This window comes from Argentina silus, assembly GCF_951799395.1.
Source record: "Argentina silus genome assembly, chromosome: X".
Classification (NCBI taxonomy): domain Eukaryota; kingdom Metazoa; phylum Chordata; class Actinopteri; order Argentiniformes; family Argentinidae; genus Argentina; species Argentina silus.
The window spans coordinates 28907193-28933069 of NC_139653.1; the positions used below are offsets into that span (position 1 = coordinate 28907193).

A 25877-nucleotide genomic window follows, 5' to 3' on the forward strand; every position below is an offset into this window, starting at 1 on the left:
ATTCCTACCTTGACTGAAATGCATTTTCAATTCATTTGCATTTTGAAATGCACATAGGGCTGAAACTCTGCTCTTTGGGAATAATAACAATTGCATTTGAAAGAATGGACCAGACCTCATCACAAAGGTAAGCCTTTTTGTTTTAGGCACAATAGATCCTCTGTATTAGCTCCCAATGACTTGGTGTGATCTCTATGCTGTTCTGGACAGGGCCTGGTGCTGTTTCCTGTGTTTGGGTGAGTTGAGCAGCATCATGTGGTGTTGTGCATATGTACTCTGTTTGGGGGAGGAGCAGTACCTCTGTGGTGCAGAGGCTGGGGGATGGGCTGCTTGGCTCCTCAGAGTTCCTGGGAGGAAGTGCTGTAAGGCGTGGGGCATGGCCAGGACCCACCCTGGCAACCCCAGCAAGAAACACACAAAGGTTCAGCAACTTGAGATGGTATACATTTTCCACTGTACATGTGTAGAAAGAGCAATGTCATCAAATGAGAGGCACTTGTGTAGAGTAGAGTATTCTCCCACAAAACTGTTCTGGGCATCACCCACATGGGCAGCGCATACTGTAGGACATACTCATTCTCTCCCCTGGATCTCTAGACAGAGGTCCTGGAATAAACTGAAATCTTCTCAATCTAGTAGCAGAGTCCTGTGAAGCAGAATGCTGATGTGAGGTGAGACTGACCGGATGCGACTCTGGAAACGGGATAGGAAGCGAGTGGAAATGCTGAGTCGAGGGTTCAGGAAATGGTTTTCTGTGGCCAGCTGCAGGCTCTGAGGATCTGTTTCAAACTTCTCTGCATGGAGTGAAATAGAAATGTGAGGAGACCAAGGAAATGCAAAAAATATAATACATGTGCATACAAATGTGATCAACAAATATGTGCTGTCAAAAATGACAAAGTGAAAAAATACAGTCTCCACGGAAAAGGAATCAGAGGACCAAACAAATAAAGGCTCAGTAGCAACAATATCATTCATACCGTCACTAGCCAGGTTATTTGCCATAGTGTCAAAATGCTGACGCAGAAGCGTCTCTGGCTTTTCCTCCTCCCCAGAACTGCCAGTGGAGCTCATCTGGCTGAGGGAATCTGTGTCTGCACATAGACAACAAGACAGGATCAGAATACTGTCACAGCATTTGACTCACAACAGCATTGCTTTGATCGTTTTCACTTTCATCAACAACCACTGACTGCTGTCACATGAAAGGCTCTTTCAGCAACTATCCCATTCGGCATCAGTAGTGCAGTCTCACCGTCCTGGGGCTGGTCCTGGCTTTCAGTAGAGCCCACACAGCAGGCACTGTCTGGGCTGAGCTCCTCCTCCCCCCAGCCCTGCCTCTGATGCTGCTGGACCCTACCATCCTCACCCAGCACCCTCACGTCAAAATCACTGCAACACAACGAGAACAAGTACAATCATGCAAACAGCCAATGTACATGTAGTGCCTCTCGATAGGGGAGTGTTTGTGGCTAGTAGGTGGTAAATTGTGGAGAAAAATGTTGGTCCAGTGTGAGATTACAGTTGCACCAGAGGTGTTGATTTTATATACAAAAATGATTTAAAAAAATGTTTTAAAAGGGTAGCATAACATAAGGTATGTCCTGGGTAAATAAAGTACTAATATTTCAAATCAAATAAATAAACAGAAACACAGACAGCCTCTGAGCAAGCTGTTCATCTTTCTCTGGACAAAATGAAACTGGACAGGTTAAATACATTTCTTGGACCCCACCCCAACTGGACTAAAACCATGGACAACGGTAAGTACAGGAGGGATATAAGTTCAAGTTCTGTACTGCAGCATCAATGATAATGAAAATATAACTCTTATTTGTAGAGAGTTTCTATCACATACCCAGAGCAGTCAACAGGTCAAGCAAACAAAAACACTGATAAAAACGTGGGACATATAAGGACAGCATTAGAACAGGGGGAAAATACAAAGACACACCTGCTTAAACAAGTAGGTCTTAAAAATGTCCAGACTGTCAGGGGGCTCTGACTAAGGGGAGCATTCCAGAGGCAGGGTGCAGCAGAAAATAAATGAATTGCTTTTTGAATGTAGCTCCATGTTCAACAACACTCAATAAATCAACAATACAATAAATATAGTCATAAAGCAATGACAGTGGTAGTGCAAAAGGCACAGTGTAGTAGCAGCAGTAAATTACTACATTAATACAACAATACAATGACAAGGGTGCCATGGATGTAGCAGCAATAATTACAGTCATAGTGCAAACATTCAATGAATGTAGTAGCAATAATTGTCAGTAGTCGTGCAGGAGGAGTAGTAGAGAAGGAGGGACAGTAGGGTGTGAGGAATTGGGTCAAACAGGAGGGGGCAGAAGCATGTTATAGGTGAGGAGGACTTTGATGGGGAGCCAGTGAAGACTCTGAAGTACAAGGGTAATGTTAATGTGGATTGAGGAGAGAAGACTGGCCACAGAGTTCTAGACCTGCTGTAGTCTGTTGACTAAGTGGGAAGGGAGGCCAGAAAGAAGTGCAGTAGTCTATGCGGGAGGAAATTAAAGCATGGGTGAGTTTCTCTGTGACTGTAAAGGAGAGGAATGGTCTGATCTGGGCAATGTTAAGAGTAGATGTTCATGGGTAACAGGAGTCATGAGTGAGTCAGGGGAGAGACAGAGCGATGAAAGAAGGAGTTCATTGTTGTTCTTGATCTTCTTTTGAAAAAAACTTATTTTGAGTATAGATCTGGGGAGTTGGGGCCAATCACATAGCCAGCAGATTAGAGCAAGTGGTCAGCAGTAGACAATAGGACTCTCTGGTTATTCCGATTACTGTCAATGATGTCAGAAAAATAGCTGGACCGAGCAGAGTTTAGAGCTAGCCTGTATTTAGTGCAGTGATGGCCATACATTTGTGCATGGACACTGAGCCCTGTCCTTCTGTACTGCCTCTCAAGGCACTGCCCAACTCTTTTCATGGAGCAGAGGTCCTCAGTGTACCAGGGGAAGAAATTCTTGAAAGAGACAGCTCTAGTCTTCAGAGGGGCCAGGTCATTCTATTCTGTTGCAAGGGAGTTACTGTAGAGTGAGACTGAGTCATTCAGTGTACTGGGCAGAGGTCATGGAAGGGAAAGCAGGGCACCAGCGACTAGGCTGGGGTTGAGGGACCTAAGCTTGCGAAAAGTTTCAGTGTGTTTGGTCAGGGGGTGAGGGGTGGGGGTTAAACTTAATCTCCAGGGAGATGAGTGTGTGATCAGAGAAGCCAAGGTCAATGCCAGTTAGGTTGTCGATGAGAGTGCCATTACAGCACACCACAGTGTGTGTGGCCATGGTTGTGGGTGGCTAAAGCAACCAGTTGGGTGTAACCAAGGCAGTTTAGCAGGGAGATAATTTCAGTGGCCAGATTGCAATTAGGAGAGTCCACATGTATGTTAAAGTCCCTGAGGAGTAAGGAGACAGGGCACAGAGGGCTGAGAGTTGTTAGGTCAGACTTCAGCTTATTTACGAACACTGAGAAGTGGTCAGTAATGGCTGGGGCAATACTGATTTTCTTTCTATTTCAGATTTGCCCAGTGAATTATTGTCAGACCCCACCACACACACACACACACACACACACACACACACACACACAAAGAGCAGTGTTGGTGAATATACTTCCAGCCGGGGGGGGGGCAGTCTGGTTCAGTAGTTAGTATTCATTTGGCCTTCACCAAGTTTCAGTAATGCACATAAAGTCAAGCTTATAGTCACTTATAAACTGAGTGCGAGTGCTTTCTTGTTTAGAGATTGTTGTAAGAGGCAGGGGCAGCCATAGGCAGGTAGATCACAGTGATAGCCTGTGTGCGAAAAGCGATCATACCGTATTCAAATAGCAGATAGCACTCATGGCGGCGGGTCAAAACTGTTAGGCTAAGCTCACAATTAACAAATAAAGTAACAAAAATGGGAACAGAAATGCACCGACAGAGTAGCAGCAGTCAAACACGGCAGCGTACTCTCACATTATTTTGTGTGTCTAGGATAGTAGAGCCCAGCCCACTCTAGGAATAGGAGCCGCAGAGGCACACGCACTCTTTCACTGCCGGTTGATAAAAGGAAGAGAAATGCTGGTCTCTCACACAACGGCACCATACCGCCGAATAGTCTAGCAACATTACGCCAACTTTCAATACACATTAACAATATTTTGCATAGTAATACGTGTCTGTGTGTCATTATTTTCAATGGGTGCACCGCAGGGCTAGAATCATCACAAGCAGCTCATAGTGAGAAGGTTAGATATTGTTTTTGTCAGGGATAACGGGCAGAGTAGAAAGTAGGGGTAACCTTTTCACAACACACAACACCAGCATTGTCATCTCAGAGGCACAGTGATGCCAAAACATATGCACACACACGTGCATGCGCACATGCATACGGACACAGCTGCAAACTCTCTTGTCTACACCAAAGCCAAATTAGAATCTCTGTGTAAATGGGTCCTTACCCCTCTCCTCCTGTGGACAGGGTTGTCCTGTTGGCAGGGTACAGGATGTAGTCACTCCTCTCAGGGGAGCTCAGCCCTGGAGCAAATAGCTTTTCACTGTCTGGCAGGGGCACGAAGTCGGGCCTCTGGACACTGTGTTCCAATGGAGTACCTGACCCCTGCGCACAACAAAGGGAGACATTACAGTTAAAAAGGGGGAAAACCCACAAAAGGTCGGTCCCACCACAATATACATTACAAAAATAATATACCTCTGCTTTAAGTCACAGACCAAACAAGAGATGACAGAATTTAACCCATAACAATACAACACGGATAACTTTCTCATCCTCATCATTACAATTCCCTCAGGTGCTCCTACCTCTCAATTGTTAACAGTGTAGATGGATTTGAAGACAGGCTGATTATTGAACTGGTCTTAAAATATGATGAGTATGCTAGAACAGCTGTTGGCTAAAACCGTGACCACTAAATTCTATTTACATGTGTTTACATATGAATTACTCTCTGTGTTTATGAGCCAAAGGGAATGCTTTGATAAACTTTACGAGTGTTTTGGGTTCATTGGATCACAGAAGAATGGGCACACCTAGCAGACATCCTGTCGACGATTAAATCGACACACCTTTTTCTCTATTATGACATTTGAATGTTTCTTTGATGTGTATATAGTCATATTTGTTCTTATCTTAACGTGTTTTATGACTAGTATTTTGATGTCATTTTCATTATTGTGTGATGTTTCTTTCTAGTATTTGTATGTGTATCTTTTATAACATTCCACAGAGATTCAGTGAACTGGTCAATCACTTCATTACAATCAGTTCATTGGGATATAAATGGTATCGCACCACCAGTCCCGGATCTAGCTGAAGATCTGTGGATAACACTGTTTATGACTTGAATGCCATTATTGATAATACTTGCCAGAAGGTCCTTTGATGTTTTTTTTTCTGTAGAAATTCCATTTGGTCTGGGATTGTATAAATTGTTTTCAGAATCTTACTCCTATGAGTCAGCTTACCCAATCTCCTACATGAGTTAACACGTCTAATTTCTCATTTGATTATTTTCTTTGAACATTCACCTATCACAGTATGTTTTATATGTGTGTATTTACACTTTTTTTATGACTTGAAGTAAGCTGAATTGCTTACGTTATTGCTTCTCTAAAATATTTGTTCGAAAACCCTACAGATAGATCTGTGTGCTAGGATAATGTGCTAGAATCTAAGCAAGCAATATATTTGACCAGGTCTAGCCTAGAAATTACTTTGTTCTCTAGTTGTGTTGTATACCAAGATTTAGCGCACAACACGGTTAGTTCACACTGGTTGGCGTTCAAATACTTCGATTTCTGCAAATAGAATCTTATAATCTAATTAGGAGAGACATTTCGAAGTACATAGTACTAGTGAGGTACCCTCGTTAAGGCCATAACGTTAAAGGGTGTCCCAACTATGAACCTCCGGCTCATTATCTTCTGCAAGTTACGCAAGTAGAGAGCCAATCTATCACATTTAGTAATCGGAGTCAGATTTACATTGTTTACTAACTAACTATCTCACGTTCCCTGATCAATCTAAGATCCAGTCAAACTTCAACAGAAGGAGAGAAAGTAGGCTATATCATCCTCATATCATCCCCCACACCCAGTGCACAATCACCCATACAAATCTAAACAATGTTACAAAACTTATTGGACAATCAACAGAAATCAGAAGTGACCGTATCATTCTCTTCTACTTCTTCCTCCTCTCTTAGGAGGCTATCCAGGCTCTGAGGGTGAAAGTGGGGATCATCCTCCTGCTCCTCCTCTTCTGGCCTTTCTGGCCTCCTGGGGGTGGGGGACAGGGGGGGCTGCAGGCTCCTGGTCAACAGGACTGAGCGAATGGCCTGGGGTTCCCACTGTTCTGCCCAGCGGCCACGGGGCTGGTGGGGGCCCACATTTGTTTCAACTGGGAGAGCAGTTGTGCCAGGTGCAAGACCCTGAGACACAGACACACAAGTACAGTGAGAGCCAGCACGCCCCATCTAATGACACACCACTAAACATACGGCCAACTCTCATTAGTGGTCTATACTGAATGCCTCACGTCAGACGTACCAGTTTTCGTGCCCACATAGGCAGTTTACCATTGGTCTGTAGAACAGTGGGATCAACATCCTGGAAGTCTGGAGGAGAGACATGCCATGCATTCATAAAGGGAGTGACACTAGAGCAAGGATGAAATGGATCAAAACTCCTAATTGAAGCTCCCCCATATTGAACTGTCCTCTCACCAAATGTGGGGGTCCTATGGTCCTCCTCTTCAATCATGGCCTCCTCGGTCTGTGGCAGTTGGCTGAAGGGTACAGCAATGTAGGTCTCTCTCCTAGACATAGAGACGCATTCATAGGCAGTATACTAGAGCTGTCAGTCGATTAAAAAAAATTGTTGATTCATTTGATCCTATTAGTTGATTAATCCAATCATCTTCACTTGCTCTCTCTAGTCAGAGATTTTCTAAACATTTCAACAAACTCAGAAATTGTCCTTTTACAATGAGTGGTGAAGTAATAGACAAATAGGTGCCAACTGCTTGAACCGAGCTTCCTTGGTAGAACATTCTTGTTTACTACACTTATTTTAGCTTTACCTTGTTGTGCTTGGTCTGATATACAGTGGGGGAAATAATTATTTGATCCCCTGCTGATTTTGTTATTTTGCCCGATTACAAAGAAATGGGCGGTCTATAATTTTTATGGTACTTTTAGTTTAACAAATAGAGACAGAATATCAACAAAAAAGTCCAGAAAAAACACATTATATAAAGTTATAAATTAATTTGCATTTGATCGAAGGAAATAAGTATTTGATCCCCTACAAACCAGCAAGAATTCTGGCTCATACAGACCGGTTATATGCCCATGAGGCACACAGATTAGTCCTGTCACTTTAGGAAAAGTACTCCTAATCTCTGCTTGTTATGGGTATAAAAGACACCCGTCAATAGAATCAATCTCTTCCATTCCAACCTCTCCACCACCATGGGCAAGACCAAAGAACATTCAAAGGACATCAGGGTAAGAGTTGTAGACCTGCACAAGGCTGGAATGGGCTACAAGACCATCAGCAAGAAGCTTGGTGAGAAGGAGACAACTGTTGGTGCAATTATTAGAAAATGGAAGAAATACAAAATAACCATCAATCGCCCTCGGCCTGGAGCTCCATGCAAGACCTTACCTCGTGGGGTAAAGATGATCATGAGAAGGGTGAGGGATCAGCCCAGAACTACACGGGAGGAGCTCGGTAATGATCTTAAGGCAGCTGGGACCACAGTCACCAAGAAAACCATTGGTAACACACTACACCGTAACGGATTGAAATCCTGCAGTGCCCGCAAGGTCCCCCTGCTCAAGAAGGCACATGTACAGGCCCATCTGAAGTTTGCCAATGAACACCTAAATGATTCAGAGAAGGCTTGGGAGAAGGTGATGTGGTCAGATGAGACCAAAATTGAACTCTTTGGCATAAATTCGACTCTTCGTGTTTGGAGGGAGAGAAATGCTGAATGCTACAATCCCAAGAACATCATCCCCACCGTCAAACACGGAGGTGGAAACATTATGCTTTGGGGTTGTTTCTCTGCTAAGGGTACAGGACGACTTCACTGCATTGAGGGGCCAATGGACGGGGCCATGTACCGTAAGATCTTGGACGAGAACCTCCTTCCCTCAGCCAGAGCACTGAGGATGGGTCGTGGATGGGTCTTCCAGCATGAGAATGACCCAAAACATACAGCCAAGGCAACAAAGGAGTGGCTCAAGAAGAAGCACACTAAGGTCATGGAGTGACCTAGCTAGTCTCCAGACCTTAATCCTATCAAAAATTTGTGGAGGGAGCTGAAGCTTCGAGTTGCCAAGCAAAAGCCTTGAAATCTTTAGGATTTGGAAAGGATCTGTAAAGAGGAGTGGACCAAAATCCCTCCTGAGATGTGTGCAAACCTGGTGACCAACTATAAGAAACGTCTGACTTCTGTGCTTGCCAGCAAGGGTTTCTCCACCAAGTACTAAGTCATGTTTTGCTTGGGGATCAAATACTTATTTCCTTCGATCAAATGCAAATGAATTTATAACTTTATATAATGTGGTTTTTCTGGACTTCTTTGTTGATATTCTGTCTCTATTTGTTAAACTAAAAGTACCATAAAAATTATAGACCGCTCATTTCTTTGTAATCGGGCAAACTAACAAAATCAGCAGGGGATCAAATAATTATTTCCCCCACTGTATAGAAACCTATGAGTTGTCAATTAAAGCATTAGTTGATTAATCGGTCAAATTAACCTAATATACTTTACAGTCCTAAAGTATACACATACCAGTTCTATAGAGCAGTACACCTTTGACCCAGAATATAACTTGTTCAAAACCACATGAGGCTATCCTGAAGCAATTAGCATGCCCAACTTCTGTGCTCTGGAGGACAGCGACAGAAGGAATCAGACACAAAAAGAAGCAGTGCCGATTAGATGGCTGGCATTTGGTAGTGAAGCAATACAGATAAATGATGGACAGTTTGGGTTGCTGTGCTGATTATCGATTGAGGTGCACTGACTAAGGCACCGTATGTAGCTTTTGACTGAGATGTGTGCAGTACCTGATACATTCCTGTTTGGTAGGTTGCTGTTTCTTCACCCCAGCTTTCTGTCTCCTTTCAGCCAGTCTCTTCCTCATAGACTTGGTCATCTGGGAGTCAAGCCTCCACACAAACACACAGCTGAAAACAGACAGACATAACATAGCTCACATCTGAACAAACAAGTCTGAGGAGGATACAGTATGGACGTTAAAATATTTACCTGTCTCCAGATACTGTGATGAGGTGCCTGCAGTCCTGGCTGAACCTCATGCCAGTTACAATTTCTATGGAAAAGAGAAGATTGAGGAAGCTCAGTGAGAGGAAAGTACAAATAAGTGAGGAAGAGGAGCAAATGTAGGAGAAAGAGTATACCTGAGTGTCCAAACAAGGTGGCCACACAGTCCTCTGACTCATAGTCAAAGATGCAGATGTTCTTGTCAGAGCAGCTTGTGGCAAGGTATATCCCAGAGGGGTCCATCTGAACCTGTTCACAAAGAATAGAAACTAAGCATTGAAAAAGGAGAGAATATAAGCATATGCAGAGAGGAATATTACATTTGAGTAAGGCTCTTAATTTCCTGTACAGTAGTATTTCTCTCTTCACCTTCAGAAGTGTGCCATCGTCACTTGTAGAGCCCTTGAAGCACTTCGTCATCTTCCCACTCTTCACATTGTATATTCTGAAGTGGAAAGGATAACATACAAGTACATAGAATAAATGTTCCACAGAAAGAATCCCAGTCATCAACCAGTCAACGGTACCTGATGTTCCTGTCCTGGCAGGCGATGGCTGTGTGCTCGCGTGTGGCGTCTAGGTCCATATCGCACAGTGTGGTCTTCTCCACAACATGGTGGGTGCGTGTGAAGTTGAGTCCCTCAGAAGACTGGGTGGGAGATGAAGAGATGCAATTCAAACCTTTTCTCAAAACACATAGATGCAATATATAACATATATCTATACATAACACATTCCGAAATTATAGAAAATCTGTGTAATTAGTTTTTTTCCAGTGCAAAATATACGCGCACGCACGTACACACGCACATAACGAGAAAGTGCAGGGGGTATTCTAAGTATGTTTTAAGAATGTTTTTCATGGTGCATTTTTGAATGTTTTTGTAAATTAAATAGTTTAATAAAAAAAATACAAGAAAATAATTTAATGGCTGATCAAACTGTCACAACAAGTTAGATTGAACAGCAAATCACTGATATCAATATTCAGTGCACTGAACATGTGAAATTTGGCATCGTACAAGTAACTACACATAAAATAAATAAATGTTGCTCTGTTTATTAATGGAGATAATTTCTGGTCTTTATTGAAATATAGATGTTTGCCTAATCAGCATTAAGAGCATCATGCTGCCATTGTTTTCTTATGAAAAAACTGTGCTAAAAAAGAATTCGAGATCAGAATTCAGAATTCGGCAGATATATCAGTTATCTGTGATAATATCCAAGAAATTGGCATCGGACCCAAAAATCCAGTATTGGTAAGAGTCAAATAACAAATAAATCAATGGACAATACATCCTATTCAGTAGAGGCCCACCCGTTCAGTTGTGCGGAAGTAGATACTCTTGTCAGCACCACAGCTCACCATGGACACCTCTGGGCTCACACCTGCACACAGGCAAACCACAACATGTATGACAGAGCGAGTCCTCCCTCTCATGCATTACTGTAGACGTTCAAAAACAAACAATCAATCTGATTGACAGTATGACAAAGCCTTCCTCAAGTAGGAGTGTATATTCACTGGCAATATGGACAGAAGATTGTCTCTACCCACCAGTGAACTTGATGGCAGTGATGGAGGCTGAGTGGTCATACATAGTCTGCTCTAGGCTGTAGCACTTCTCCATGTTAAAGATGTGAATAAGGCGATCTCTGCTTGCAGAGGCCAGCAGGTGCAGACCTGGGGTACAACAAGCATTCACCATTTGGAAGCTTTCAATATAAAATGGAAAAACACAACTGATAAGTGATTCTGACTGAAAATAATGATTACATTCTCACCTGTCTCTGCTGGGGAGAACTCCAGACATAGGACTTCTGAGTCATGTGCCTCAATCTTCAGGAGTTCATCCATGAACTGCAGACCAAAGATACTGTGAACAGAGGAAATGTTTTAAGTTTAAAGGGATAATTGACTATTCTTACATTCAGATGGTTCTATACTAGTGGGGCGACTAGAGGCTACATTTTTAAGAAATCGTGCCTTTTGTAAGCACAACATTTTACCATCACAGATTTCCTCTTATACCCCCCTGGCGGCCATTTTCAAAATATCGCTTTGGGGCCAAGACCATACCAACTTTTAATGGCCATACCTGAATAGATTATTGGTGCAGTAAGATATAGGCAGATAGATGAGAGAAAATTGGAAGACTGTTATCAGGGTTGATAATTTCACAATTGGATTGGTGTGAATAGCTTGAAAGGTGTAAGGGAAGTGGTGGTCCAAAAATTTTATCTTTTGGTTTTCATAGAAGTCATGTAAAAATGTGCACTTTCAAGTTTTAATAGTTGAAAAATATAAATGTAAGCCACACAAGTTAGAAGCACGTTTTTAAGTTAGATTACTGTGAATCGCTTAAAAGTTATAGGAGTAGCAGCATGCGGAAGAATTGGAATAAGATTAATAATATCTAGAAAAATAAGTTTGAAAAGTTAAAAAAAAGTTTGAGAAGAAAAAGTTTTATTTTGGTAGTAGTAAAAGTTTAAGATGGTCAACTATGGACGATAGATAGATACGATGAGTAGTTGATAGAAAGAGTTTAGCATATCGGCAGATACAGTGTCCTCCATAAGTATTGGAATGAAGAAGCATCGTCTTTTAGCTTTTTAAGAGTTTGGATTTGAAATCAAACAATTCCTATGAGGTTAAAGTAGAGATTTTCAGCTTTAATTCAATGTACTTTTTTCAGATATGTTGCACCATTTAGAATTTACAACGCTTTTTATACATAGTCCCCCTATTTCAGGGTCCCAAAAGTATTAGCATTAAAAAAGAAAGAAAGCACTGGTGAACTCAACAATTGCAACCGGGCTGGTAGGCCAAGGAACATCTACAGTGGATGACTGAAGAATGCTCACCATATTTAAGAAAGAAAAAAAAAAAAAAAAAAAAAAAAAAACTGTTCCACAAATCAGGAACAGGAGGTAGGCGTGAATGTGTCAGAGACTACCATCCCCAGAACAGGTCAACAGCTGAACTACAGAGCCTTCACTGCATGGTGCAAACCACTAGTTATCCTCAAAAAGGATGGTCAGGTTACTGTCACGCCTGAGGTTGCTGTCTGGTGACTCTGGCGCCCTCCTCTGGCGGTACAGGGCCAGTGGCCTCCCAATCTACCTGTATTCATTTCACCTGTGTATTCTGTCCCGTTTGTTATATATAGCCTGTGTTTTCCCCATGTCTTTGTTGGAGATTCTCCCTGTCTGTTTGTGAGTACCCTGTCTGTCCGTCTGTCATTTACCCCCTTAGCCCTAGTTCCAGTTTCGTATGTTTTTAGTTCTAGTTATTCCGCTTGTGAAGCACGTACCTTAGTTAACAGAGCTTGGTTTTCTCCACCTTTATTTTACCCATTTTTCCCCCAGTGTTTGTTTGTATGCCGTGCTTCAGTTCGCTCATTAAAGACTCTCCTTGATTTACTTCACGCTGTCGTCTGAGTATCTCTCCGCACTTGGATCACCGCTAACAGTTTGCCAAAAAGTACCTAAAAAGGTAGGTCTGGAAAACGGTCTTGTGGACAGATAAGGCAAATATGATTATGTATCAGAGTGATTTCAAAAGTAAAGTTTGGTAAAAAAAGGATCTGCCCAAGATTGACAGCATACCACCTCATCTGTGAAACATGGTACAGGGGGGTATTAGGTTTGGGCATGTATAGCTGCCACAAGAACTGGTTAACTTGTCTTAATTGATGATGTTACTGCTGACAGCAGCAGCAGTGAAGTGTACAGAAACACCTTGCCTGCTTGAGTACAAGCAAATGTTTCCAAATTCATTGCACTTACATTTTACATTTATGGCATTTAGCAGACGCCTTTATCCAAAGCGACGTACAACAATACATTTGTTTAAGTAAATGAATCATCTATCCAAGAGTCATCATAAGACAAAGTAATCAATGCTCACACCAGGGGCCATTGGCAGTCGTAGTGCCAGTAGGCTAATTTTCTTTTTTTTCATATACTTTATTAGCAGGAGAGATCTTGTACAGGGGGGTAAGCGGGGGGTAAGCAGGGGAGAAGAGGTCTCAGGGTTAGGGTTAGTATAGGGTGGGGTAGTGAGGGTGAAGCGGTCTTTAGGAGGGACTGTTAAGATGTTGCTTCAAGAGATGGGTTTTTAATCTACGGCGGAAGATCGGAAGTGACTCTGCAGTCCTGACCGTTGTGGGAAGCTCATTCCACCAGCGGGGCACCAGGACAGTGAAGAGCCGTGACCGAGTAGCGCGGCCAATGCATCCACGTAGAGGTGGCGGTGCCAGGCGGGCAGCCGAGGTGGACGAGCGGAGTGATCTTGCAGGGGTTTGGGGGCTAACCATTGCTTGCAAGTAGGGAGGGGCTGTTCTCTTTGCCACCCGGTAGGCAAGCACCTAGTCTTGAATTTGATGCGAGCTGCTACTGGGAGCCAGTGGAGGGTGCGGAGGAGGGGCGTGACATGGAAGAATTTGGGGAGATTGAACACCAGACGAGCGGCAACGTTCTGGATGAGCTGCAGAGGCCTGATGGAGGAGGCGGGGAGTCCGGCCAAGAGTGCATTGCAGTAGTCAAGGCGAGAGATTACAAGTGCTTGGACTAAAAGTTGTGCTGCTTCTCTGGTGAGGAATGGACGTATCCTTCTGATGTTGTAGAGGAAGAATCTACAGGAGCGTGCTGTCGCTGTGATGTTCGCCACACAGGATAGGCGGTTGTCAAGGATCACCCCAAGGTTCTTGGCTGTATGGGAGGAGGTCACAGTAGAGTTTTCTACTGTGATGGAGAAGTCTTGGAGAGGGCAGGCTTTCCCTGGGAGGAAGAGCAGCTCAGTCTTGTCAAGGTTGAGCTTTAGGTGGTGGGCTGACATCCAAGCAGAGATGTCTGCAAGACATGCCGAGACACGTGTTGCCACCTGTGAGTCAGAAAGGGGGAAGGAGAGAAAAAGTTGGGTGCCATCTGCGTAGGTGTGGTAGGAGAAACCATGTGAAGAAATTAGAGCCGAGAGATTTGGTATAGAGAGAGAACAGTAAAGGCCCAAGGACAGAGCCCAGGGGGACACCAGTGGTGAGGGGTTGTGGAGAGGACAGCGATTCTCTCCACGTCACCTGGTAGGAGCGATCGGCCAGGTAGGATGCAAACCAGGAGAGTGCAGAGCCAGAGATGCCCAATTCTGAGAGGGTGGAGAGAAGGATAGGGTGGTTGACTGTGTCAAATGCAGCAGACAGGTCCAGAAGAATGAGAACAGAGTAGAGGGAGGAAGCTTGAGCGGAGTGGAGAGCCTCCGTGACAGCGAGGAGAGCAGTTTCAATACTGCCCAGCTTTAAAGCCGGATTGGTGAGGGTCAAGGGAAGTTGTTTTGAAGGAGGTAGTTAGACAGTTGGTTAGAGACAGCAAGTTCAAGTGTTTTAGATAAGAAGGAGAGAAGGGATACCGGTCTGTAGTTATTGACAGCAGACGGGTCAAGAGTTGGTTTCTTGAGAAGAGGCTTGTGAAGGCAGCTGGGACAGATCCTGTGGATAGAGAGGAATTGATTAAGGTGGTAAGGAACGGAAGGAGGTCTTTGGAGATGGATTAGAGAAAGGGGGAGGGGATAGGATCGATGGGGCAGGTGGTTGCCCGCTTGGATGTGACCAGCTTTAGAGGGGGGAGAAATCTGATAAACCAGGGACTGGGAGTTGCGCAGTGGGTTTGGGAGGAGAGGTAGCATTGTTGGTGAGAGGTACAGGGAAGGAGCTGCTATTGTCATCAACCTTCTTTTCAAAGTAGGTGACAAAGTAATCGGCAGACAGAGAGGAGGGAGAAGGGGGAGGAGGGTTGAGGAGTGAGGAAAATGTGGGGAAAAAACAGGGACATCATTGGATGGTGCTTCATCATACAGTCAAGTCAAGATTTTGACTGGCCAAGTCAATCTTCAGATTGAAATCCAATTGAACGTGCATTTCATGATGATAGGATTATAGGCAAAAAGACCTAAAAACAACTGAAGATGGCTGCAGTACGGGCCTGGCAGAGCATCACTAGAGAATATGCCCAGTGTAAGTTGTTACTGTCCTTTATTTTCTGGTGGGGTCAATGGGTCGCAGACTTCAGGCAGTTATTGCGTGCAAAGGATTGTCGACCAAGCACTTAACATGAGTACTTTATTTAGACATTCTATGATTTTTTCCAATACTTTTGGAGCCCTGAAATAGGGGGAGTATATTTAAAAATGTTGTGCTTTCTAAATGGTGAACCCAATCTGAAAATAAAAACCATTGAATTAAAGATGAGAATATCTACTCTGACCCCATAGTAATTGTTTGATTTCAAATCCAAACTGTTGGAGTATAGAGCTAAAAGAAGACAAAATACTTATGGAGGGCACTGTAGATGAGACAGATAGATAAAAAGGATTGTTAACGTAAGATAGTTAAGGTGGTCCAAAATGTCATAATTTGGTTTAACACTTTGGGCCCATTAATACCAATAAATCATCACTTGAATGCCACAGCCTTTTTGAGTATTGTTGCTGACCATGTGTATCCCTTCATGGCCACAATTTACCCATCTTCTAATGGCTACTTCCAGCATGATCATGCACCATATCACAAAGCAAAAGTCGTCTCAAACTGGACCAGAATTTCAAAGGAATGTGTGTGTGTATATACAGTGCCTATAGAAAGTCATCATACCCCTTTGAAATAGTTACTATATTTGTCGTACAGCCTGAAATCAAAACCCATTAAAAAAGTGACAGTTCTGAAAATTTATAAAAAACAGGGTTGGAAAAGTCATCAGTCCCCTGATTTAATACTTTGTAGAGCCACCTTTTGCTGCAATTACAGCCATCAATCTGTTTGCATATGTCTCTACTAGCTTTGCACACCTAGATTGGAGAATATTTGCCCATTCTTCCTTGCAGGATTGTTCAAGTTCAGTCAAATTCCGTGGTGAGCGGCGATGGACTGCTCTCTTCAATCGGATTTAAGTCAGGGCTCTGACTTGGCCACTCAAGGACATTCACCTTTCTATCCTCAAGCCACTGCGTTGTTCTTTTGGCGGTATGTTTAGGATCGTTGTCGTGTTGGAAGGTGAATGACCTGCCCATCTTCAGCTGTCTAGCAGAGGGACGCAGGTTGTCCTCAAGAATTTGGGTGTACTTGGCAGCGTCCATTTTCCCTTCAATCTTGACCAATTGCCCAGTCCCCGCTGAAGAGAAACATCCCCACAACATAATGTTGCCACCACCATGCTTCACAGTAGGTATGGTGTGTTTTGGGTGGTGTGCTGCGTTTGGTTTTCGCCAAACATAGCACTTGGAGTTCAGTCCAAAAAGTTCAATCTTAGTCTTGTCTGACCATAAAACCTTTTTCCACATGGCAACAGAATCTTCCAGGTGTGTTTTTGCATAGCACAAACGAGACTGATTGTGGCACTTTTTCAGAAAAGGCATCTTTCTTGCTACCCTGCCATACAGGCCAGCTTTGTGTAAAGCTTGTGAGATTGTTGTCACATGCACAGACAGACCAGTCCCAGCCATAAAGACTTCAAAGTTGCCTTTGGCCTCTTGGAAGCTTCTCTGATCAATGTCCTCCTGGCTCGGTCATCCAGTTTGGACGGACGGCCTGATCTAGGCAAGGTGTTGGTGGTGCCATACGCCTTCCACTTCTTAATGATGCTCTGAATGGTACTCAGAGGGATAGCTAAAGCCTTCGAAATCTTTTTGTAGCCTTCACCTAACTTGTGCCTTCCTACAACTTCATCCCGGAGGCCTTTTGAAAGTACTTTTCCAACCATGGTGAATTCTTTGCAGAACCATGCACTTCTAGTAGTGGAATCCTCAAGAAACAGCTGGTTTTATTCTGAAGTACTCAAAACCACTACAATTGATGTCAGGTGGGGGGCAATTAGCCTGGTGTTTGATCTGGAAGTAGATTGGTTGCACCTGAGTAAGTTTATAATGGTATACTCTAAGGGGCTGATCACTTAACCAAACCAGGTATTTAATAATAACAGTTGTCCAGAATTTTTACATTTTTTATTTGTTATATCTTTTGGTGACCATTGAAGTTGTACAGTATTAAAATGACTTGTTCAGTTTTCTTATTTATGTGCATATTATGAAGTTGGTTTGGTGTTCCTAGCTTAAACAGTATAAGAGCAGTTGGGTTTTAAGAATTACAAAGCGCCTGGGGGTAGTTCAGTGGAGTGAAACAGTAGTCTTTAATCTACTGTCAGTAACTACTAATTAACCTTAAGTTATACCTAACAAACCCAACAATAAATATAATTTATATACTTAAGTTGTTGAAGAAAGAGAAAGTGAGATATAGGGAAACAGACTGTAAAAAGGTATGATACAGGAAATGGCAGATTTAGACAGCATTGGCTGAAATGGCATGTTTTTAATCCCATAGCAAAAACATAGCCGGTATTCCTGTCTTGCTAGTTACATAGCTAGCTATATTTCTAGATTAGATTGAAGGGTAGCATGCTATCTAATAACTATTTGTGAAAGACGGCGCTAGATAGCTGGAGACATAAGAAACTTGCTAGCAATAGTGATATTATCCATCTTTCATATGGCTGTTCTAATCAGTGAAAAGGCATTTGTAGGACTATAAGCAACAAGAGGTATTGAATTTACAAGTGTTATTTTGAAGATATTTGCACAATTCATCTTATAACACCAATTTCTTGTTCATCAACTGGTTGCTAAGCATTTTAGTGGCCGCAATGAACTCCCTGTACATTGCTAAATTACAATCTCAGTTTCATTTTTGACTCCATGTAAAACCAATGGGGCTTTTTGGAGTCAAAATATAAGTTAAAGTATAATAGGCATCAGCTTTTTACAGGGTTTATAATTTGGAGTTTTCTGTACATTCTAAAGTTGGTTTGGATGTGTTGCTTAAAAAGGTGTAGGAACAGAAGCGTTCAAAAAATTGCATCTGTAATTTGTTTAAAAAATTAAAAAATGTTGCAATACAAGCAATTCAAGACCTCTCTGCACGTTATAACACTGAAATGGTATGTTTTGCATAAAAGCTGTAGGAGGAATATCAGTGAGAAGAAAATATAATAATAATAATAAGAAAATTAAATAATAATAATGAATAATTATTAGTGTGTTACTTCGCAAGCCACAGCTCCAGAGTGTGACTATTTGACTGGGTTGTGAGAGTAAAAAAATAAATAATTGTGAGTTGTGAACACCATCTGTGCTCATTGGCCTATATAACTATAAAAATAGCAACATGTTTGATATTCATTCAGCCCTCATTTTGTTCTAAAAACAAAACTTATAGCCTATGAGTATTACTACGTTTTCGCCTGCTGAAGTGAAAACCATAGGCCTACATGAAAATAAATATTATCTGCCGGTAAATTAATTTAAATTCATTGGCCATTCAAAATGAGTGTGGTCTTGGCCCCAAAGCAATATTAGCGGCCATTTTGAAAATAGTTGCCTGGGGGCTACAAGAACAAACCTGTGATGGCTCTACAGCAAAAAAATGTTAATTTCAATGGTTATTGACTTTCAATGTGTAGACTTACTCCACTTAACTAACTTCTATAGGTTGTCATTAAAAACGTCATAATAAGGTGCAAACCCTCACATTTTCAGCTGGAGGGCAAGGGCAGCTTCTCAACACTAATGTAAAATCCTGCTCAATCAAACTGCTTTCTATCATAATTGGCGAAATGATTAGATTAAATAAAAGTATACAGTGGACCAGTGGTTAATAGGTTAAGGCCGACATCGCAGGGGTGGTCTACCTCAATGCCACTGTTGCAAAAACTAGCCTACAAGCGAGGGGGTGCTGCTTAAAATGTTGTGAGGGGGTGATGTCCTTAATGAAACCTTAATTTAAAACAAAATTATTGACACAAACTGTGCCCTTTGCTTTGTGTTTGCCCTGTGTCCATATAGCCTACTGTTGAAATGCATGGAATCAACTGAGAAACATTACATTGCTATGAGTTAATTAATATACAAATTCGCAGACACACATATTCTTTGTCTGACATCATTTTATGGAGTGTCCATGAAGACATGATTTATTCTAAATTAAGGTTCATCCAAGGAAATAATTTTGAATTTCTCCAACCAGAATAATTTGTTTACGTAATTCATCAGGTGGCAATGTTTGTGAACACACTATATCACATTGTAAGCATATCCATTAGAATTGCTCAACAATCCCTCCTGGTGGTTGTTTTGCAGAGGTGAATGACCTGAAATAAAATATGACAAATAGTCGAGCTGACTCATGACTGCCATCGTGGTATGCTGGCGACATCGTCACACCTGCGGTCACCTTTTAAACTCTGGCCTACTGTACCAGCCAGTGATAACTGTCAAATCATCTAATGACAGTTGAAGTTTATTTTTCATACAGTCCATGTACCCGGCCAGCCATGCCCTGCAGCTTTTTTTGTTAATGGTGGTTAAAGTTAGCTGATGTAAGTAGTGACTATTTAAACAAATCTGAACCATGTATCCCTTTAACCTGAGCTTGTCAGCCTGCATCTGAAAAGCAGTGGAATTTGCATATGTGTATTATGTGGATCTTAGTGGTGCTCACCGCAGGTTACCATTGCGGTCTCCAGCCGCTAGGTGTCGTCCATCAGGATCAATTCCCAGGACCCTGATGCCTGACTTCCCGTCCATGACACCTCCTTCTGCTCGCACGCCCTCTGACTGCAGGTGCTGCATGTTTTCCCCCACGTACACAATCTTAATCAAGTCCTGCCAGCAGAACACCATCACACAAGAGGGAAAATAACACAACCAGAGATAATCAATGTACATATTCCATAAGACGAACAGAGATTCAGTGCATCAGGGTGGGTCCTTTAATGAGACGTGGTCACAGGTGCCATGAGACACGGGCCAATTTAAAGCCCAGTAAGCATTCTCAAGCAACTGATGTCATGAGCAGTGTAGAGATTATCTTACATGGCTGTAGAGGTTGCGGAGGCAGCTGGAGCCCAAGCCCTGGCTCTGCAGAGGGTCGCTGTGCCAGAGACGGATGGTATTGTCTGAGGAGCAAGTGAGGAAGGACCCAGGGGGCAGACAGGCCTGTGACAGCTCCCCCATGTCAGGGTAGGTCTGGAATGTAGACACATACAGAAGACAAGGATATATACAAGACACTCTTTTTTTACTTCAAACTGTAAATTCAGCTACTGTAAAAGAAGAAAATAAATAAACTACACACCTCTACACTCCAGACATAGCCACTGTGGTAAAGGGCAGAGTAGACTTTTCCCACATTCTTGATGTCACGCACATCCCAAACATAAACACTGTGGTCATTATACACACAGGTCAGGTGTCTTGTTATAGGGTCGAAGGTCAGGGCAAGGGTGTCAGGATATTCTGCCTCTGGATTGGCAGCGAACAAGTGCCTGTGGATTCAGAGAATCAGACAGTACAAGCAGGGAAATACTGGACTTGTAAGATGTTCTAGCAAAACCACTTTTGTTTTCTCTCCCTGCTTTGGTGTATTCGCATCCACAATCTCTTGACTATCACTCAGTGTGACTCTCTGGTCTTTGGGGCCACGTTCCAAGGACCTCCAGTGGAATATCACTACACTCACCCTGGCTGGACGCCTTGAGCGATGTCCACTCCCAGACAGTGTGGTCGGTGCAGGGTGGTAATGTAATGGAGGTTTTGGGGACTGAAGACCCGGACAGTGCCGTCTGCACAACCACAAAAGATGTAAGTCTCACTCACAGATAGACATTGAGCAGAGGAGGTCTGTGAAAAAACATGAGATGACAGAAGGATTGAATTAGTAGGCGGATCCATTAATTGAAAGCAAAGCATAAAACAGGTCATTCAATAGCTAAAATAATGTTAAACAGTTTATAAATTGTGCAAAACTGACCTTGAGGTCAACCCAGGTGTCCAGCATCCTCCTGCTGTTGAACTGACATAGCAGCCCAGAGCTGGTGATGCAGTAAGTGCTACTGGCCATATTGCCTCTACCACATGCCAGTCCACAGAACATGCTAGTCCTCTGTTCCCCCAACAACCCTGACCGGCCAATCAAGGGCACTGTGCTATTCACCTGGGGGAGAAAACAGGAAGAATGTTAAGAATACAATGACATTTGACATTACTCATCAAATAATTAGAAGGTCATCTCTATACATCCTGTTCCTCACCCGTCTCTCCTTGGAGGCATCCAGGTACCAGAACTTGATGTGTCTGTTTCCTGCTGTGACAAAGTAGCTGTTGTCCTCAGAGAAGGACACAGACAGTACTCTGTTGGACACCTTGTTGGAAGCAATTACAGTTCCCTTCTACCCTCAAAAGGAAATAAAGGTATGCATTACCATTTTTTTTTACTTAAACTGGTGCATTTGTTATTCTAACACAGCTACGCATGAAATTGACAGTTGTGAGACAGGCATGAAGCGGAGTTGATGAGCTCCTACTGTAGTCAACGTAACCTCCTACATGCTATGAAGCTATGAGGGCGGCAGCATCATCAGGTTTCTCTGCAGCTTAATTTAACGCTTTGAGTCTACTTCAACAAATCCATGAGTGTGAAGTCTGAAACCGGATGCTCACACTTCTGGAACTCTCAATTTTATGTGGAGAAGGTAAAAAAACCTGCTGAATGGATGCAAATGTTGCGCTACTGATGAGCAACCAATGTCAGACAGTTTTCTCAGGTCTTTGTTGAACTGTATAATGTTATGCAACCTGTCAACACATACCCTTCTGAAAATTAGGCAGACAGACAAATAAGCTATGAGTTTAGACAGTTCATGTACCCGGCCAGCCATGCCCTGCAGCTATAGCTTAGTGTCTGTCTGATGATGGAACTGTACTGCTTGTATCTTACGACTTCATGCATTCCTTCTACTCACCCTCCACTCCCAGACACTGACAGTCATGTCGTGCTGATATCCAACAGACACGATGTAGCTGCTGTTGGTGGAGAAGGCCACACAGGCCACTCCATACTTGTGACATTGGACCTCTGCCATCTGTGTCCTTGCTGCCACATCCCACACTCGCACACACGGCATGTGGCCACTCTGGCCAGAGACATGGGTAGACAGAAGCAGATTGAAGTGAATATGAATGGTGACACAAGGTTGAAGCTGGATGCCATGTCGACGTGCCATGATGTATAAAACAGTAATTTTTACAAAACAGTCCCAGTCATCTGAGAAAGGGTAACAAACAACCAATTAAATATGAAAATATAAAGTCAATACTACCCTTGTCCTATATTTCCCCATTCATTGACAAAGTTTAGAGCATATTCCAATGAAAGTACTTTGCCCACACTAGGAAGTGAGAACTAGTTGAATCATAGCATACTGCAGTAAGTTGTAGCCTACATCTTTGTTGCCAAAACAAACTCTAAATAGCTTTTTACTTGCAGTCCATCACAAAAGGATTTTTGCCTTTAACTTTATTAATAATAACGGAAAAAAGCCATCTGGTTACTAGGGATTACACATTACAAGGCCATATCCATTTGCCAAAGTGACAGTAAAGTAAAAGAGTCCAGAAATGAAAAAAAAAAAGCTGGATTCTCTCAATGCACAACCCACAGGGCAGGACAAGAGGCTGGTACATCAGCAACTGATGTAACAACATTAATGACATGCACTTAGGCCTAGGCCTACATAACCATTCATCAAACATGTATCGAGCAACTTAACAACCATAGAGACACACACTAACCCAAATAATCAATCAACATAGTCATGATAAACTGTCTCGCTTTTATACAAGCACAGCAAAATGCATGAATACAGCAACACTTTTTTTTTACTTCAAGAACATTTACAAGCACTTACCTCACCAGTGACCAAAAATGTTCCATCCTGAGAGAAGGCCAAGGCAGTGAAAGTTTTTCTGGGAAACACAAACAGAGGGCTGACTTAATGAGATCAGTGCACTCAGTAAATTGTCCTCAGTAGGACTCACAAAAAGACATTTTAACAGTTACACTTTCATCTAACCTTTCTGTCCTCTGGGCCCCACCAGCAGATGGAGCTGTTGCGCATATTAAGCATCACCCTGTCATATAATTGTATCTTCATATCCTACCGTTTTTTTATCTTTGGTTAATGAAACCTTCACGGCTGTGCTTTAGTTTATTTTCCTTGAGTATGTGAGCTCTGAAATGCATGACGTGCTGTTTTTCGCAGCTGGCTGGCTGGCTCAGTGCTCCAGACCCCTTGAGCTTGCCTTTGACTCAACGGAGAGGCATACGGAGCGCATGCGCACAACCATTTTCCCCACTCATAGCATTTCATTGACAGAGAGGGGCCAGTCCTTTTTTGGCCACCATATGTGCAGCTCAAAGTATGCCTCGAGTCAAAGGCAAGCACAAGGGGCCGGGCTCCACCAGCCCTGCGGTCCCTAGTGGTTCAAAAAGGTGCTGCAGCCAGAGAAAGACAATTTGCCTGGAGTTTACATAGTGTCATCAATGGTTCAGCTAGCTAGCTAGCAGACAAAAATGCATATCAACCTGTCCTCTACATCCATTCTTTTGACCTTGTAAGGAATATCTGACAACATCACAATCACAAATATCACCGGTCATCATGAATGAGGTGGACTATTTACTCACCATTCGCTTCAGCACTTTGACTTTGGAGGAAAAAGTTGAGATTAAGCCTCTAGGGCCACACAAGCCTATGGATTTAATTATAACTTTGGCTGCAAAAGACCGAAATTGCAGTTTCAACCCTGAGTGGTTTCAGAGGAAAACATAGCTAACAGCTAGCGTATCGAAGAAAACCCTTTTTTGCTATCCTTCTTTTTGGTGGAGAAAGCATTTGGTCCAAATCGGGATTCAAGGACTTAAAGCATTTGTTGGAAAGGCTTTCCAAACATGAGGGTTGTGGATCTCATGTGGACAGTAAAAGGCGGCTTGTTTATTGTCTAGATGTCTGCTGCATCTTTACTATTGCTTTCCTGTGGGGTCTGCTGCGTGCAAATTGGACTAGCAAATGTACATAGCAAGTGGTCATAGCTAAACAGAAAACTAACATGTTGGAAATAGATGCATGACTGCACCCACGAGAAATAGTTCAACATATTTCTTAATCTTAAAATATATTCTGCTCATAGGCTACGTTTTGATGTAGGCTATATCCAACTGCGTTCATGACGGATGATGCGTTTTGTTTGACTGTGGTTCCACTGGCATGCATCTGAGCATTTTTTGGGGGGTTAAAAACGCCACTGTTGTTAGGTCTTTAGAGTGGACAAAGTGAGGCAACCAGGTTGTGTCACATTAAGAATCTGAGCAATGCATTAATACATTTGGTCTACTACATTCCAGAAGGAATGACTCAGGGCTGTTGCAAGTGTGCACTAGACTGGATCAGGGAGCAATTTATAGGGAATCAATTGAAGACTCATACAGCCCAGAATTGTGACACAAAATGATTAAGACAACCATACAAATTCTCAAAGAAGTACAATTAAGTATTTCACCTGGATGTATTCAGAATGTGGGACTGTTTGTTTCTCTTTGGATGTAGGAGTACAACAACACACCTAGAAAACAAGCAGATGGACAATTGTACTACAATGAATTTGCCCATTGGTTAGAGCAGCCCATCAACTTAATCTCATTACACAAAGGCATCACGTTTGATGTATAAAAGGTCCCTTACCCTGCTGGGTAGGCCACCAAACCTGTGTTAGGGTCGCAGGTCAGGCCACTACCATTGGAGGTGGTGATACCCAGGACTCTTTCAAGCATGACCTGAAATGCAGTAGTGGCACGATCAATAGTTGTCTGGCTGATCCACCAAGTCCAACTACAGTTTCTGAACTTGTAGCTAGTTGAGGACTCACGGGTCTACGCTCACATTTATTAATGTTCATGACAATATATGCTGACTGACTGTAAAGTTTCAGTATGTGAGCTGTGTGATGACACGACTGGAACATATGGGACTATTTACTAGCTACATAATACATACCCGATTTTGAGTAGTCCGCCTTTGACGATTTCTTCGTCGCATGTTCGTGGCTGCAGTGACATTATTCACATGACTAACTGTTTTCCTTACTTTAGTGGGGAATGTATTGACATGCATGCCGGCTGCAACAACCGGCCCCTCCGCCATGGTGTGTGCAACACGTTAGCTACTTAACGGTAGTTAGAAAACAAACACAATCAACAGTGTTGACTCTTTAAGTCATATTACTATCAAGCTATTGATAAAACATTGGGAATATTATATTTGCAAATTAGACTAGATCAGACAGCCGAAATCGAGCGACTACATGCGTTTGTAGGCTATATATAGCTAGCTACATCTGATACAAATGTCAGATACAAAAGCCTGTGTAGAGACAATCGACTTCGGTTAGAGACAACAAGAGAAAGTAAAGAACAATTATAAGAATGACGTTTAGCTTACAGACAACTTACAAATGAATGTAATGATGTATTCCGATTTGTACAAACAACTTGTTTAAAGGGATAGTTAGCTAGCACAAATCCTCTTCTCGGTGAATAACATTTCGAAAAGTACGGCAAATGAAGATGAAATCAAAATCGAATTTGAACCAGATATTTTCTCCACCAATCCCTTAGT

General features: G+C 42.6%; 1 protein-coding gene across 1 annotated transcript in view; it reads right to left on the reverse strand.

The window, feature by feature from the left end:
• The window catches only part of wdr62 (WD repeat domain 62), a 31045-nt gene extending 5629 nt beyond the window's left edge, over positions 1-25416 (reverse strand). The window contains exons 1-27 of the mRNA XM_083695455.1: positions 25257-25416; positions 24945-25036; positions 24763-24825; positions 23112-23169; positions 22167-22337; positions 21456-21593; positions 21176-21358; positions 20885-21045; positions 20501-20690; positions 20239-20391; positions 19865-20028; positions 11109-11200; positions 10882-11007; positions 10642-10712; positions 9848-9969; positions 9690-9765; positions 9458-9569; positions 9306-9369; positions 9104-9223; positions 6745-6836; positions 6569-6636; positions 6190-6450; positions 4462-4619; positions 1256-1392; positions 981-1094; positions 683-794; positions 299-392 (exon numbers count right to left, since the gene is read on the reverse strand). Of these exons, the coding sequence (XP_083551581.1) occupies positions 299-392; positions 683-794; positions 981-1094; positions 1256-1392; positions 4462-4619; positions 6190-6450; positions 6569-6636; positions 6745-6836; positions 9104-9223; positions 9306-9369; positions 9458-9569; positions 9690-9765; positions 9848-9969; positions 10642-10712; positions 10882-11007; positions 11109-11200; positions 19865-20028; positions 20239-20391; positions 20501-20690; positions 20885-21045; positions 21176-21358; positions 21456-21593; positions 22167-22337; positions 23112-23169; positions 24763-24825; positions 24945-25036; positions 25257-25403 (3339 nt within the window). The 5' untranslated portion in view covers positions 25404-25416. The remainder of the gene's footprint in view (positions 1-298; positions 393-682; positions 795-980; positions 1095-1255; positions 1393-4461; positions 4620-6189; positions 6451-6568; positions 6637-6744; positions 6837-9103; positions 9224-9305; positions 9370-9457; positions 9570-9689; positions 9766-9847; positions 9970-10641; positions 10713-10881; positions 11008-11108; positions 11201-19864; positions 20029-20238; positions 20392-20500; positions 20691-20884; positions 21046-21175; positions 21359-21455; positions 21594-22166; positions 22338-23111; positions 23170-24762; positions 24826-24944; positions 25037-25256) is intronic.
• Between the last annotated feature and the right edge of the window lie 461 nt (positions 25417-25877).